Source organism: Gallus gallus, chromosome Z, assembly GCF_016699485.2.
Source record: "Gallus gallus isolate bGalGal1 chromosome Z, bGalGal1.mat.broiler.GRCg7b, whole genome shotgun sequence".
Lineage (NCBI taxonomy): Eukaryota > Metazoa > Chordata > Aves > Galliformes > Phasianidae > Gallus > Gallus gallus.
Window position 1 is genome coordinate 64375924 of NC_052572.1, and position 15960 is coordinate 64391883.

At 36.1% G+C, this 15960-nt stretch overlaps 1 protein-coding gene across 4 annotated transcripts in view; it reads left to right on the plus strand.

Moving 5' to 3' along the window:
• SSBP2 (single stranded DNA binding protein 2) overlaps window positions 1-15960 on the plus strand; it is a 170965-nt gene that overhangs the window by 131399 nt on the left and 23606 nt on the right. For 2 of the 4 annotated variants that reach the window (XM_046905913.1, XM_046905915.1), the window contains 5 exons: window positions 1659-1725; window positions 2009-2079; window positions 5875-5966; window positions 12152-12200; window positions 13866-13901. In XM_046905913.1, the coding sequence (XP_046761869.1) occupies window positions 1659-1725; window positions 2009-2079; window positions 5875-5966; window positions 12152-12200; window positions 13866-13901 (315 nt within the window). The remainder of the gene's footprint in view (window positions 1-1658; window positions 1726-2008; window positions 2080-5874; window positions 5967-12151; window positions 12201-13865; window positions 13902-15960) is intronic. The other 2 variants (XM_001234273.7, XM_004949458.5) reach the window with 1 other exon arrangement.

Consider the following 15960-nt stretch of genomic DNA (forward strand, 5'->3'; position numbering starts at 1 on the left):
AGTTTACTCTGACGTTAAACCTCCACCATACCTATACCTCCATCCCTCAACATAGAGCATTTGAGGTTGTATTTTGTACAGAGAGGTGTGACATGGAACGTGCATTCCCAGCACTTCCAATCCTGTGTTGGGGTACGTGAGTTGGATCTGGGCTCCACGGTGAGGAGCATTAGTGAATACTGTGTGCCACAGAGTGCCCCCAGGATGTTTCCAGGTCTCCATCATGCCCTGAAAGATCCAGTCCTGGAAGCGTATTTGCTCTTGGCATTGCCCGTGCTGTGCTGGCATACTCCGTGTTGTTGAAGAGTCCTCTGGTGCATTGGCAAGAAATTGTAATGACCACATGATCCGAGTATCAGTCAAATATTGCAGCAGCTCATCCTTATTTGTCTGGTATCTTGAGCAGAAGTGACCAGTTCCTCCTTCGCAAGAGTATTTGACGCTTCCCTATATATTTCATGTCTTGTTCTTAGATCTGTCTTTGAGCTGATCAAGCATCAGAAGTAAATGCAAAACTCAGTTTTAAGTGATTTACAGAATTTAACAGATGATGTGTTTGTTCTGTAATATTACAGTAGAATATCTTTTAACCTGGTGCTAAACTAGAGTAATAATGTGCATCTTAATTTTGAACTTTCTTCCTTTTTTGGAAATAAACTATAAAATATTTACAGATAAATTTCCTTTTGTGTGAACCCAAAACCACCATAGTATTTTCAGATCAGCGGTAGTTTATCCATCCCTTCAGTAAGCAGTTACCTATGCTGCCTGAGTAGATTATTTTCTTAGCACAAGAATTACTCATTCCAGACACATTTTAATGAAAAAGTTATTTTGAAATTTTAAATGGCACTTCGTGGATCAGCTGCAAAGATCCTTTCATATAAAATTATTCTAGCTGACTAAACTGCAGTTAAGAGATTGTAGAAATTAGCCTTAATCCTGAATCAGTTACTGTAAGAGGGACATAAAAATGTAAACACACTTGATTTGGACCAAAGGTGAAGTAACACCATATTTTTTCTTCAGACATGAAGAGAAGCTATAGGAGCAAGTGTTGTGACCGTTGTTATCTCCTGTAGACAAGTAATAAGGTAGTGCTTCTCAAGGGGGAAGCAGGTAGAATATCCATCTCCCACATCACAGGCCTGCTTTGCCTTACCCTTTGAGTGCTGAAACCAACTGGCGTAGTTGCAGCTCTTAGAAGATATCATGGTGTCCACATTGGGGCCTCTTAAGAGAAGATTTAAAATTACTATGAAAAGGGAAAACTGTAACAACATAAACTTAGGATAAATTGCCAGGTAACCAAGAAATAGGCTATGATTTGAGGTTAAAGACTAGGTGAGCTAAAGCAAAGAAAGAATTGGAGAAAAGAAACAAATTGGATGAGGATCTGTTTTGGAGATTATTTACCATAATTCCGAAGAAGTGCAAGAGTTTGTACATGCAAATCCATGGATGGGGTTGTTGGACATTTAGGACATTTGGTTGGGCACTCAGGACATTCCATTAGGATGTTCAAGAGTGTTAACTTTAATGCTTTACTCTTGATTCAGAAAAAACATCTAGGAATTAAAAACAAAATATTATCTGTTATCTATTTACCATACATTTCAGTATATTATGTTCTTACAATATGATTTTTATGCCTACAGGCACTTGGAGGTGTCCCAGGAAGTCAGCCATTATTGCCTAGTGGGATGGACCCAACACGGCAGCAAGGTGAATTAAATAAATATTTGCACTGTATAACATAGCATCTTCTCAATCCTTTGGCATCCTTTGCTCGGTGTTTCAAACTTTACCGTAGCTTTTTTGTTGTTGTTGTTAATTTAGAAGGAATCATAGAGTTAAAGAATGCTTTGGGTTGGAAAGGACCTTTAAGGTCACCTAGTTCCAACCACCCTGCTGTAGGCAGGAACACCTCCCAATGGAATGATTAAAGTTGATTTGGAAGGTGTCTGTATTTCACATAGTTTTTTAAACTATGTAATTTAATTTCTAGGGCATCCAAACATGGGTGGACCTATGCAGAGAATGACTCCTCCGAGAGGAATGGTTCCTTTAGGACCACAGGTACATACTACAAATAATTATTCATTTTTATTGGCAGATCTGTGTTTATACTTAATTACTTTGATTCTGGTGTTGCACTGTTTGAAGACAGAATCTGCTAGGAGATGTTCTTATAATACCATTTAAAAATAAATTTTATTTATTGTAAAAATTCTGATTTACAGTTGTATAAGATCTAAAATGCAAAAACAACTTTTTAAAGATTTGAAATTAGAAGGAATTCCTTAACTCAGTTCTTTCAGGAAAGTTACATTTTTCCTACGTCCAGTGTATGCTGTAATTGAAAGATAGGATTTGTAAAGGATTCTGATTGTCAAGGAAGCATTTCCTCATTCTCTCAACCTATTATATTATATCATCAAGGAGGGTAAAGTTCATCTCATAGTACTACTTAGTACTACAGTATTATTGAGGCAAACTATAGCAATAAGAAAAGCGATAAGCTTTTCTTTAACCACTATTGAGATAGATTTTTTAAAATCAAGAGTTCATGCTTCTTTTTCTGCCATGTATCAGTCATAAACATCTCTCCAGCTTTGATCCCAAGGAGGAAAGCAATCTTGGATTGCAAGAGTTTATCTTCTCCAAGGTGCTGAGCTGTTCATAACTGTGTATTGATGCTTTCCTCAAAAGTGCAAAACCAGTATTTGTTGGCATTACTTCTTAATAATAAACCGTGATAGGCAAATCTGTCAGTTATTATGTACACTTGAAACACGAATCCTAAAAGTTACTTTGTGTTTTGTTAACATTCTTGGTGAGGGAAGATTTGGATAGTTGTGTTTTATACCCCGTTGCCAGTATTTTGTTCTCATACTTTGCATTTTTACTTCTCAATTTAGATAATTTCTCTAGTGTCTTATTTACTCCTTGGAATAGAAACTGAATTTTAAATGATTAAATAGTTTTGCCTTTCAAATCGGTTCATAACTGCCTTTACACTTTTGGGTCCTATTGGTAGAAACCAGTTGTGTGGTTCTACACAACATCTGCTGTGTGACCAACAAACTGTTATTAAATAAATTTGTTGTTTCTTCTGTAGCATTGAAGTTTATTTACCACTTGTGTTTTGGAGGTAGAAAGAGAAGTTTTGCAGTGCTGCCAGATGAGATTGAGCTGATACTTTATGCAGCACCATTAGTCACACAGCAGGCAAATCTCATGCCAGTTTTTATAAGGGTGGTGGTTTTTTTTTCATTTTTGCTGTCTCTTAAGATGCAGTATTTGTAAAATTCTTCTTTCGACAAACATTCCCTTAAAATGGGGAAAACATAGTTTATCTACACAACTTTAAACTTGCAAATAATTTTCTTCTGTAAATGGATCATCTTTGTGTATTGCTTTTAGGATCATCTCAGAATGCAGTTCTAAAACCAAACTGAATTTGTCTTTCAAGCATGCTTCTAAAAGTCCTCTTGCTACATGCTGTAAATTTGGCCTTGTTGTGCCCAGAGTGCAAGGCTCTGTTCTACCTTGCTGCACAGGCAGTTAAACCTGGGAAGCACTTCATGTGCTGATATATAAATGCTTATCTCAGCATTCTGTGTTTTAGGATTCTACACTGTTCCAAACTAAATACCGTGAAACTAAAAGCAGTGCTACAGATGCTTGAATCTCTGAAAAGCTGAAAAGAATTAGGTTAAGTTTTTTTCAAGCCTTAGTTACGCCAGCTGGACAATGTACACAGCGCACACTGTGATAGACTGCTTACTCCCAGTCCCTCAAAGTTGCTGGTGAGCTTACCATATGTCTCTCACGCATTCAAGTAAAAACTAATTAGATTATCTTAAATATTTAAAAGTCTAGGCTCATTTATCTCATTTTGACCACCTGATGTTAGGGAGTCCTGTTATGAACAGCCCAATACCAGGTAAACAGTGGTGGTGGTGACTTCAAGTCAAAACCTCTAAGGAACACATTAGGACAGAGCGCATAGCTGCAGCTGAAGGAATGTGTTTATTAGTAGACTTAATGAAAGTGCTCTTATTTTAGGACGAAGGAGTACATTTGATTAGAGTTAGTAGTAATTAGAGTTGGAAGTACATTTGATTAGAAGTATTCCAGTATTCCATGATTCCATAATGGTCTTTAACCCTGTCCTACACAAATGGTTCCTAGACTAAAATAGAGATGGAAGATAGCCAAAAAGGATGAATAGCTCGGCCCTCCAAATCAAGATAGGAAAATGAAATAAAATAAATATGGAACCATTGTTTTGTTAGAGTTAGCCTGTATTCTCTTCCACATCCACTAATACTATCTGATGATATTACTGTACCTATCAGCTCCTTCTACTCCTGAGTTTCTGTCCTACAGTTGTGACAGAAGAGTGGCTCAGGCAAAATTATCTGTGGTAACTTAGGTTAAACAAGAGGTTTGAGTTAATCTGGCTGATTTTTTGCCAGAGCATGCACACCAATTGATCTGTCAACTGCACACAAATTTAAGAAATGAGTAGTGATTGATGTCCGGCAGCTATGGCTAATACTATCTTCAGATGGCACTGTTGGATCATAGAATAGATCTGGAAAATGACCTCTGTTTTCAGCCTTTGGATGTATTCTTGTAAACCTCTGTATCATACACTTTCAGGAGTGTCTAACAGAGAGGAAAATTACACCTTTGGGGTTTCTGTTTAGGACATGGAACCTCCTCTCCCAGTTCTATATCAATTCTAGATATCTAAATCACTCAACATGTGAACGGCACTGGACCAATACTTTGATTTTTTGTTGGATTTTTCTCATGTATTCATGACATCATGTTCACACGCTTTGGGAATTAGGCTGACATGGAGAATACCTGTAAGCCTATGTTATGTAGATTTTGTAGTTGTTAGTATAGTATACACCAATTAAAGCATATTAGTTTTATTATTGGAAAATAGACAACAACTTAGATTTTTTAAAATAAATTATTTGCATGTCTCTCTACCATCTGAAATGCAGAGCCAGTATGTTTAAGGCAATACTGTTCATTTTAGAGAATATTATATTTTCCATTCCTTTGCAATATCAGAAAAAAAGTTTAAAAAAAAAAGTAAGAAAAGTCAACACAGACCACAGAGTGTATTACGAATGTGAGCTGTGACAATAGACTGTTCTGCTTGTATTCGTCTGAATTAAAATAGGTACAATTTAGTTTTTCATATAAAACAGTACAGTTGTTAGGCTTTTGTCATGTTATCGGAGCATAGCTCTGATTTCATAGGCATTAGACAATTCATTTTTTGGCATTGCTGTGACATTCATTATCATATTAAATAATTTTCATCTTGCTCACATTTTGAATTGACTGATTTGAAGAGAAATGTGATGGTTATGCTGTATGTTACTGAAGTGATATCATATGGTGTAATTTCTTACCAGAATTTATTGATACCCTAGCAAGAGAAAATTTTATTTAAATTATATAATGTAGAGAAATTTTATTTAAATTATATAATGTAGAAATCTCAGAATCTAATCCCAGGTTTCTAATTTTGAATGAGCTTCCTTTGTTTAAAAGCTGAATGCATTATAAAAGTTGTTCCTCTGGCTATTGACTTGACTTCTCTATATGTAAATAATTCCTCTTGTAACAATTCTAAGTATTCTTAATATATTTCTATTTGAATAGTACATGTAATTCTTCCTCCTTGGGGATAACAATATTATTTTTTTACGTCAACAATGGAAACTCCTGAAAGAATGAATTACATTGGCCTATCCAGTCAGCACTTACATAGGGATATCATTAACCTGCTGTCCTTTCTTTCCCCCTCCTCTTTGGTTTTGTTTTTTTGTTTTGTGGTAGTCTGACCCTTGGTTATCATTGCAGAACTATGGAGGTGCAATGAGACCCCCACTGAATGCTTTAGGTGGCCCGGGGATGCCTGGAATGAACATGTAAGCACAATGATAAACCTTATAATGTTTAGAAAAATCATTATTTCGTTGTAGAAGTGACATTTGGGTTACGTAATTTAAGAGAGAACATGCTTTGATAAGTAACATGTTTTGTTGTCTAATAACTGCAATTACAAAAGTAAAGCCACAGCAACTTGCTTGTTCTGCATGCATCTTTTTCAGGCTCATTTGCTGTTCCTTCAGGTCTGCACAAATAATGAGTTCTTTTCACAAGCCAAAGTAAAAATACAGAGAATATTTTGTCAGTAGAGCTACCAATATGTGCTTGTGTGCATTATAACCTTTTATGTTTTTACTTTTCTTTGGGTAAAGATTGATATAAGTATGATTCGTTTCTGCAAAATAATGCATGATTTTTAGCAAAAAACGAAAAACAAACAAAGAAACCAACAACCCTCTTGATTAAAAAAAAACCAACAACACAAAACACAACAAAACAACTTTTTGAAATAAGTGTGGATGATTCTCTGTTTCTGCTTTTATTTCCATGACTACATTTATTTTCACTCTTAGCAGATGGAACAGATTTACAGACATGAGTGCAAGTTTTCCAGTATTGCTCTGTTCTTCTGAGGCTGGATTCCTATTTAGTGAAAATTGATCTCAGCTGAGTTCTGTTGAGCTATACTGAATTATTCTAGACATGGAGTTTGTCATTGGAGTGGATTATTCATTTTATACCTGTAGACAGCTCCCCTTCTTAAGCATGTAGAACAATTTCATATGTAAAATTACTGTGTCTTAAGTGGGCTAGATTTAAACTTTGGATTTTGACAGAACAAGTGACTCAAAGTGAGAAATCTTCTGTATTTCATATATATCTTTTCTTGTATGGAATTGTTTGAATGATCAATAAGCCGGAAAAAAAGCATGATGCTCTTTGTTTTATTTAGATTTATTTCACAGGAGATAACAAAACTTATAAGGGGCTACTATAATTACTACTAGCAGAATACAGACAAGAAACTGCATGATCATTCTTGTATCTTGTCTCTGCTGCTACTTAAGATACTACATTTTCTCGTTACCAGAACTTTGCCATCCCTAGTGTGGTTGCAGAAGGCAGCATGGCATTCAGCATATCAAGACACAAACATGACTTAACAATCCAAATCAGAGCAATTTATTTTGTTATTCCTTTTACACCTTTGTATTCCAAGAATGAATTTCCAGCAGATGGACACTGAGAACACAGTTAGGACTTACATATGTTTGTTACTTAGATTCCTGTTTCTGCTTTTTTGGGGAGAGACATAAATGAAAGAAAGATGGCAATTTGCGTTAAAGTAAATAGTTACATATCTGAAAAAGAGGTATTGAAATAGATCGTACCATTAAGTAAAACTATTTAATCTATTTTACCCTTAATTTCTTCAGATCTCCAGACATACTTTGAATTCTTGAAGCAAATAAAATAAATTCTGAAGTTGGGTATTACCCTGTCATATACACGATATATTAGAGTCCAGGCAATTACAGGAACCTTTCTAAGGATAGGCAATCAATGAAATTCAACAAGAGAGAGAGGTTTTTAAGAAAAGAAAATGTAACTTCCTAAAATTAAATGTTCTAGAAGTAAAATAGAGGACAGATAAGGCATTTTAACAACTTTTATCCACATAAACGAAAGTTTACCTAAGAAAATAAACAGGATTCTGGATGATAAAAAGAACTCCTTGTCTGTCCATTTCTAAGAGAAGATGGCTACGGGTTGAAGTACTGACATTTCCATATCACATTTCATAAGCAAGCTTCATCTTGCGCCAAGTCAGTAAACATATGTGGGTCATGTTCTTTTAAATCAGAGATATGAGAAATGCATTCATGTGTCCCACTGAATTGGATACCACAGATTGGAGAACTTTGCTTGGTATCCTAGAAAAGCACAATGTAAAACAACAGTTATGAAGTATGTAACCATAGCTGTAACCATAGCTGTCTCTTTGTCTTGTCATGCATTTACCACACTCCTCTACATTTCTTACAAGCTTGTCTTTCCTCCAGCTCAGCTGGAAGTGGGACAATCTACTTTGGTTTTGAACAAGGCAACCTGCTGTCCGTTTGCTCATTTTAGTGCATGTTGAAGGCACAAGGGAGTCTAGAGTGCTTGTACTGGAGTGTTATGCTCTAGTATATATTGAACTGTGTCACATGCTGAATTACAGACCTTTGGAGTTTCATTACTGCCTGTTTTACTACATAAATAGTTTTTTTTAACCATCAAACCAAATACACTTTTTGGTCATCAACTGGATTGACGTACACTGATATAAAGATTAGAGACATTACTGTGGCCTGGGCTTCTTTTAATGGTGTTTCCAAGACACCATGTTCATTTCTTACTGTGAAGTTGCTACTGTCAGGTTTGCCATTACCCTGCAGCCACAGTAAGGACTTGTCATGTCCAGTCTAGTTCAGAGCCAGATAGAGAACCTGCAGATGACCTGCAGGCAGCAGCACGTGTGTTGAGCTTGTTGAGCTCATTCTGTTTTACTCCTTACACATCTCTATTACCTAAGGCACAGCACTAAGGAAGAACAGTGTAAATCATCTCATCTACTTACATTTCTAGGGAAGAGGATAGCTATATATAAAACTATTGCCTTATGTTAACTTACACGTGTCTTCACATAGCCATATCGTACATTAAAATTCTGCACTGTTGTATTCAATGTTTTTTGATTTCTGGCAATGTTAAAATATAAAAGCATGCATTCTACAAAAGCAGATGCCATTTTAAAATCCAGCTTTTTCTCCTGGGAAAGCTTCAAAGGAGGCTGCTCTGGCTAAGAGCAGAATATCTGCCAAATACAATTTTACATTTCTCTGGATGAGAAAATGTTCTTTATTGTCAAAAGCAGCAGCAACCAACCTGAGAGCTCATAGACAGTATTTCAGTCTGTGAGCATACTCCTTAAATGTAGCATTGCTAAATAATTCCTTGCTTCATCATAGCTAATGCATATTTGATGACTTGAAACAGCTGATACATATCCTATGTCTTTTTCAAAATAATTTTATTTTAGCTATGAGGTTTTAGGCTGAAAATCAGTGGAGCCATTTTTAGTAATATATTTTTTTTTAATTTGTTGAAAAAATGCCGTCTTTAGGACCAAAATGGCAAATTTCAGGGAGCACTGTTGCATTTTTCTGGCACTGTTTAATGGCTGGTGTGACCTGCAGTGCTGTTCAAGTGCTAAGAATATCTCAGGCATGCCTGAAAAGAAAAAAACTTATGATTTTATTTTTTAACTGCAGTTCCCAAACTTGTATCTAGAGGTTTAGTTCCTGAGGGAACATATTTTCCTGTTAGGAAACTGAAATACAAGACTTTATTTTTCCAAGTGCTATGATCAAGGGTGCAGGATTAACCTTAAGGATGGATTGTAGCTGTAATTAGTGATAGCAGCAGGTACTTTGTAAATTGCTCTTATTTTGGAAGTGGAACATTCGTAATTATCTAACTATTAATACTTTCAAAGTAAACATTTTTATAGGAGCCAAAAAAAAAAAAAAAAAAAAAAGGAAAAAAAAGCTCACATTGCTTTGGAAAAAAAATAAAATCCAGGTAGCCTTTTTATGTGTTCTATAAGCTAACAGCATTATGCTCTGTATAAACCATATGGCTTTCAAGCAGAATCTGCTACAGCGTTTTCTAAGTCTATACATAGAGCTGTCCGTGACTTACAGTAAATTTGCAAATTCCAACAGCTTTGTAGATGAAAGGTGAGTTTCCACTCTGGAAGCAGCAGCAGTGCAGCCTGCAGGGTAGCACAGGCATTAACATGGGCTTAGCTTAAAACTTGTGCACTCGCCAGAGGTATTGTAACACGGAGAGGACCTGTTTCCTCATAAAGCCCACCTGAACATCCCTGTTGCTGTGGCTAACCCAACCATGTACCCAAGCCAGCTTTTTCATGTCTCCGTACTTTGCAGTAACAGGCAGTATCATCACAGCCACCTTCCATTCGATGTTTTTCACAGGGTGTTCTTGTGTTACACAAAACATGTGCAGGGTTTAGTGGTGAACACAGACTTCTGGTGCAGTTCCGAATGCTGCTGGTTTCTTGTGAAGAGTTGTGCCAATTAACCACATGCAGCATGTGACGTTTCAGAAAAGAAAAAATGAAAAACCAAAACAAAACATCTAATATTTACAGTGTAGTTATTAGCAGAGGAGAAATTGCTGAATATTTGACCCAAGTATTGTGTCTGTACAGTCCACTCGTGTTGGCATTGATTGCATGAGACAGTGAGTCCATTTCCTGGCTAGAAGGTGGCTGCAGGCCATTGCTAAAAGCCTTTGTGGAAACATCTTTCAGTGAATGTGCTGCATCAGGTGACCAGGGAGAGCTGCTGGGGTGGTGGAGTTACAGATTTCATGGAAGGACCACCAAGGCACAGAAAAATACCCTTAAAAATGCCTTCCTCTTTGGTGGCGTGTGAGTTTAAGCAAGAAGACCATCTCCTACATTTCTGCCTTCCAACCACCTGAAAATGTCAGCAGCACGAAATGGAACGATTCTTTTAATTTCCACTTGATTTATTTCCGTTGGTTGTTTGAGGTAATTTCTTTCTGATAGTCTTGCCAACAATGTAATAAAAAATAAATTTTATATTAAATCCCTCAGGCAACATATCTACTTAATAGTTTTTAGTTTTGTAAAACTTTGAAATAGAATACTTCCCGAACTCATTTATAAAATTTACTTTTCCCTCTGTATTTGAATAACTCCCAAGTCTCATAAGCTGTGGTGCCTAATGTCCCTTTTCTAAAGCTAATGAGGCCAAAATGCCATTTTAAATGCAAAGGCTTTGTCGTCTGCTCTGCCTTTCAATTGTCAAGGCCTTCATATAGTGATTTTGTCTTATTTATAAATAACTTGGAATTCTTAATGTTTCCAGGGATAATTTTTTTCATATGTTATGACTGTAAACATAGAGATTTTGCCTCCCGTATGGTCTAGTTTCCTCAACACGACTCAAGACTATGGTTTAGTACCTGCAAGACGATGTCTGTCCACCAAAGCATTTCTCTGATCTCAGCTAAGAATAAGAAACTCAAAAGAACAGCAAGAGCTGTGAGAAAAAAGGTGCTCTGTCTGGAAAGTTTTCCTTTTTCCATTCCACTCTGCTGTTAGCATCAGCCTGAAGTTTAGTCTGAATGAGCTTTATCAAAGGCTCCTTTGGCCTGTTGCACTCCTGTCCCTCCCGCTAGGAAGCTGCTACTTAATCATAAATATGCTGCTTGAGTCAAGTGTAACAAGAATGTCTGAGAAGTCTGAAATTTTCTTTTTGCCTGGTTTATGACCAATTTTGTGTTTCTGATACTTCTGTGGAGATAATATATCCTTAGTAAAGTAGTAACTTATTTGTAGGTGCTTATTTAGATAGGTTTAAAATGTATGTATAAAATGGCATGCTTTCATTTTTTAATAAATGAAATATATGTGCACTATTTAATATAATATAGATATGTACTATGTATGCTTCTCAGACACATATTAAAGCAGCACATTTTCTGTGACTTCTTTTCTTAAAATGTATTTGCTACCAAAACGTTTTTAAGGAGGGAACTACTGCTAATGAAACTGTATTATACATGCAGTATTCTAGAGCAATACTCAATACATACATGTATCCACAGTTCTTCAGGGAGGTACTTCATTACATTATCAAGAGTACAGTTCCGTACTCTTGATGTAAGAGTAATGTTTGAGATTACACTTACATTCTAGTACCTTTCTTCTTCGGTCTGCATTGTAGCAAGATTATTGTGGAATGTGTGATACTTCCTACAAACATTATAAAAATATTAATAAAAGTGCTAGGCAAGGGGTGCATTACTTACTGGTAGTGTCCTGAAAAGCACATGTGCACAGAATGGGTTAGGACCCAAGGTGTCTGAACTGTAAATGACAGTCATAAGCCATCTTTCATCAGCTCATAAACTGATAAAGTGAAGAAGGTTGTTCAGTAATGAGAGCTTTGCTGTAACAGTGTAACGTGGTGCAGTTATGGTTGATAATCAAACTGTAATGTAATTTGAAGAAAGCCATCTCATAACTTATTCTGGTAATAAGTTACGTTGAAATATTAGCTTCCTCAAAGTGGGCCCAGGAAAGAGAATTGTTCTGTGTCTCATCTTTCATTTTCTATTACAGGGGCCCAGGGGGTGGTAGACCTTGGCCAAATCCAACCAATGCCAATTCCGTAAGTAAATATTTAAATATATTAAATATCATTTTACATTCAGGGAATTATTTCTCATCAATACTCCAGGAAGAAGAACAGAATCTGTTACATTCACCAATTAAAACGCTGCGCATGTGCTGTTTTTTTCCTGCTAATCCTATTGTGGGTTAGGTGCAGTAATGAGCATATCTTAACAGAGAACTCAGTGACCTGTAAATACCTAGCTCTTTTCATGATCACACAGCAGCTCTACGTTTCCATATCAGTTACAGACCCTCCTGAAGATGAATGTTACCATGGGGGATGCTTAAAATACATTCTCACTTCCTTTAGTGCAAGTAGGAAGAGTTAGGGCAAAACTATCTGGCTTGCAGGCTCTACAGAAATTACAGCTTGGGCAGATAGAACTTAATGTGCGCTCACATATTTCGCATAACAAAAGCACGTTTGCTCCTGCTAACTAGAGAATGTGAAATAGCAGAAATCAACCATTTTTGATAGGCTTTTTGTAACAAGGAGTGCACTCTATGAAATTTTGTTGCAAAAACTACAAAATGTCTTATAGCAGCTAGAAGGAAGAGGAGGTCAGTAAGGTATCCCTTGTGAGCAACAGTGTCTGCTATTTCCTCAGAAAACACAAAGGCAGAGTTTTCATTTTCATTCAACAGTCGTATATCATTAGTATAAAAATATATCCCTTTTCAGCACTTGCAGTGGGATAAGGTAAATCTTGTTTAACAGACTGGACTGATTCTTTCTGTTCTCAGTTTTGAATTTTTAACTATACTGAATGACTATACTGAATTGCAAAAAGAAAGAGCTGAAACTTGTCCTCAGTTTTCTTTTGCATGGACTCAACTCAAATAGGATGTTTTTCAACTAGTGGTTGAAATGTTTTCACTCTACAAAATTAATAGAGAAGTTCAGTAATAAATATATGTAATAATATATGTAAAATGAGTTGAATTATAAGTTATTTACACTCATGTAAGATGCTTATTCTACGACATAATGTATCTTTTGTCAATTCAGTTACTTCTTACCTCATCCTCCTATAATGGCATTGTTCCATGTTCCTTAAGAGTGTATCACTGAAAAGAGTGATGCATAAAGAAGAAAATTGGGTTATTCATAGCCGACTGGATTTCTGAACAAATACCATAGTTGCATTTTACATGAAATTAGGACACTGTCCTTTAAAAAGAAAAAAAGAAAGAATAATGCTGAGAAATAAAATGAGTAGCTTTTAGGGTGAACAAAACAAGACTCTCTTTCCTTTTGTGGTCTGGATTTTAATCAAGCTTAAGTATATGTAAGAACATGCAAATTCAGTCCATCTCAGACTCCAGATCCCAGTTTGCATACATTTAAATGTATGAATTGTTTGTATTGTTTTCATTAGGGTGGCCACGAGGACACAGTAACCTGAAGTAGAAATATTTTTAAGTATTTGATATAAAATCCATTTTATGTCTATAGTGCAAATTTTAGACTTCAACGTGCATAAAATGGCAAGTTGTTGAAAAGGTGTTTATGTTTGATGGCAACAGTTTGTTTCCATCGTTTTTCAGTATGTGTTGGAGACAAACAAAAATGCATTAACCTATAACTCTTCATAAATATTGGCATGAACTTCATGTCACTGCAGAAGAACCTACTGTTTTGTTTCTGTTGATCTTACAGATACCTTATTCTTCAGCATCTCCTGGGAATTATGTAGTAAGTGCGACTCTATGTATTTACTTATTGGAATAGATATTACATTTTATTCAGGCAAAGGAATAACGGTCCAAATGTTAAGAAGAACCTTGGGGTATTGGCTGAGGTACTGAGCATCTTATCCACACTTAGTATTTTGTCTGCTATCTATGGTGCATATGTTGATGTTTATTACTAGAATCATTATCAGGCTGGTCGAAATGAGTCTGTATGCTGTTTTATTTCAACATGTTTATAATAACCAATACAATACAGTGTCTTATATAATAAGGCAGAAAAACCCAGCTATATTGGAAATATATCATGTGTGAATTTCTTAACTTCTTGGAGGAAAAATAAAAGCATTTGAAGTTTGAATGCAAACTTTTATCTCCCTGAAAAACATATATAGATGGGTGGTACTAGCTAACATTTTAATGTAAATTTTTATTCTCCTAATTACCTCCTGGAGACTTGGAAAACCTTTTTTCGGTAGTCTATTATGTCTTTCTTTCACAGACATTGTCTTAATTTATTATGGACTAGTCAGTGGCTTTTTTTTTCCTAGTCTGTACTTCAGAATGAAATACTTAAAACATTGTCATTGTGCCCAGCATTGGTCTGTCATTCTGTGGAACACAGAATGCTAACCATCTCTCTGGAACTTTACAAAAGCATTTTACCTATCAACTAAAGTCTTTGCTGGAGTATGTGCTGCTCGTATTTGTATCCCAAGAGATTAACTTTGTTTACTCTTTTAGAGTTTTTATTATCGTTGTTATTGTTCTACTTGGGTTATCTGTACTTCCGTTCTACTCTTCTAAGGCATATGGTTTCATATATCTATATCACATTTAGTATTGAAGTCATGGTGTAATGGGAGGAGAATTTTGTCTCCTCTCTGTAGCCGTTTGCCACTTGTCACTCTTGTTTGCAAGTTGTTGGATTCCAGTTTTCTGGACAGTCCAGATTCTCTTCTGATTTTTCATGTTCTGTCATCTGAAGGTCAGATAGCTGCCATGTTTTAGCAGTGTTGAGTCAACAAAAACACGAATCTGTTTCAGAATGTGGAAATATCAAGTCGTTCACCATGAAGACACTATACCAGTGGTATTTTTTACCTGTTTCTGCTACATGTAGGTTTCTCTTCTTCACAAGAGAGGTGACCCTTTAGAGATAATGCTTGAAAGATGAGCTCAAGGATGAGCTTGTTACAATTTATTTTGTTCTTTATTTAAACAATTAGCTGCTGAAAAGATTAAGTTTCTGATAAGTATACATAATTCTAGAGCTCATTTGCCAGATTTACACAGTCTAAATCTGCTGATGTCCAAACAAGTTCTTTTAATCAACTTCACAAAGTTCTCTTTGTTGGGAAGGCTGTGTTTGCTGGTTTTGTCCTAGATACTAGTCATCACTTATTGCAGATTTTGGAAATGGTACACTGGACTTCATATTCTAGTTTTTGAAATATCTGAAGTCCTGAGGAATTAGAAAAGGAAATGGTATAGAAATTAATTTTAAAGAGGTAAAACTAAGTAAAACACGTGTTGTACTGAAGGACTCTGTTGTATGCATATTAAGCCAAAGGTCAGCCGGGATACGTGACTGACAGAACAAGACATTGCCATATTTCAGTGTATAGGTAGCAGAGGAGGAATAAGCACAGTGAGGTGATTTTACTTCACTCAAGTGACAGTGATGAGACTGATGGTGGTTTGTTATCTCTAACTCGAAACATTGAACGGCAATTAAAGTATATGTGAAGATGCAAGAGACACAGAAAAAATTAAAGTACTGGAAAAAAGTGCCTGAGGCTCTGAGTAGATGTGCTCTTTGAACTCCAGCTGTGCCCATGGCGGAGGTTGCTGCTTAATTCCTTGTCCACGCTGTTCTGCTGAAGTTGACTAGTCCTTCAGATCAGCCACTGGAGTTCCTAGGATGCATGCTCCTCTTCATTCAAAACAGTTGAAGTTGATGTAAGCGTTTGAAGAATTAGATCCTTCATAAAGCTGTGAGTTTGAGCCAGAGAAGGTTGAGGGGCACCCACGCACAAAAGCTCCAAGCAGAGCAGAGACTG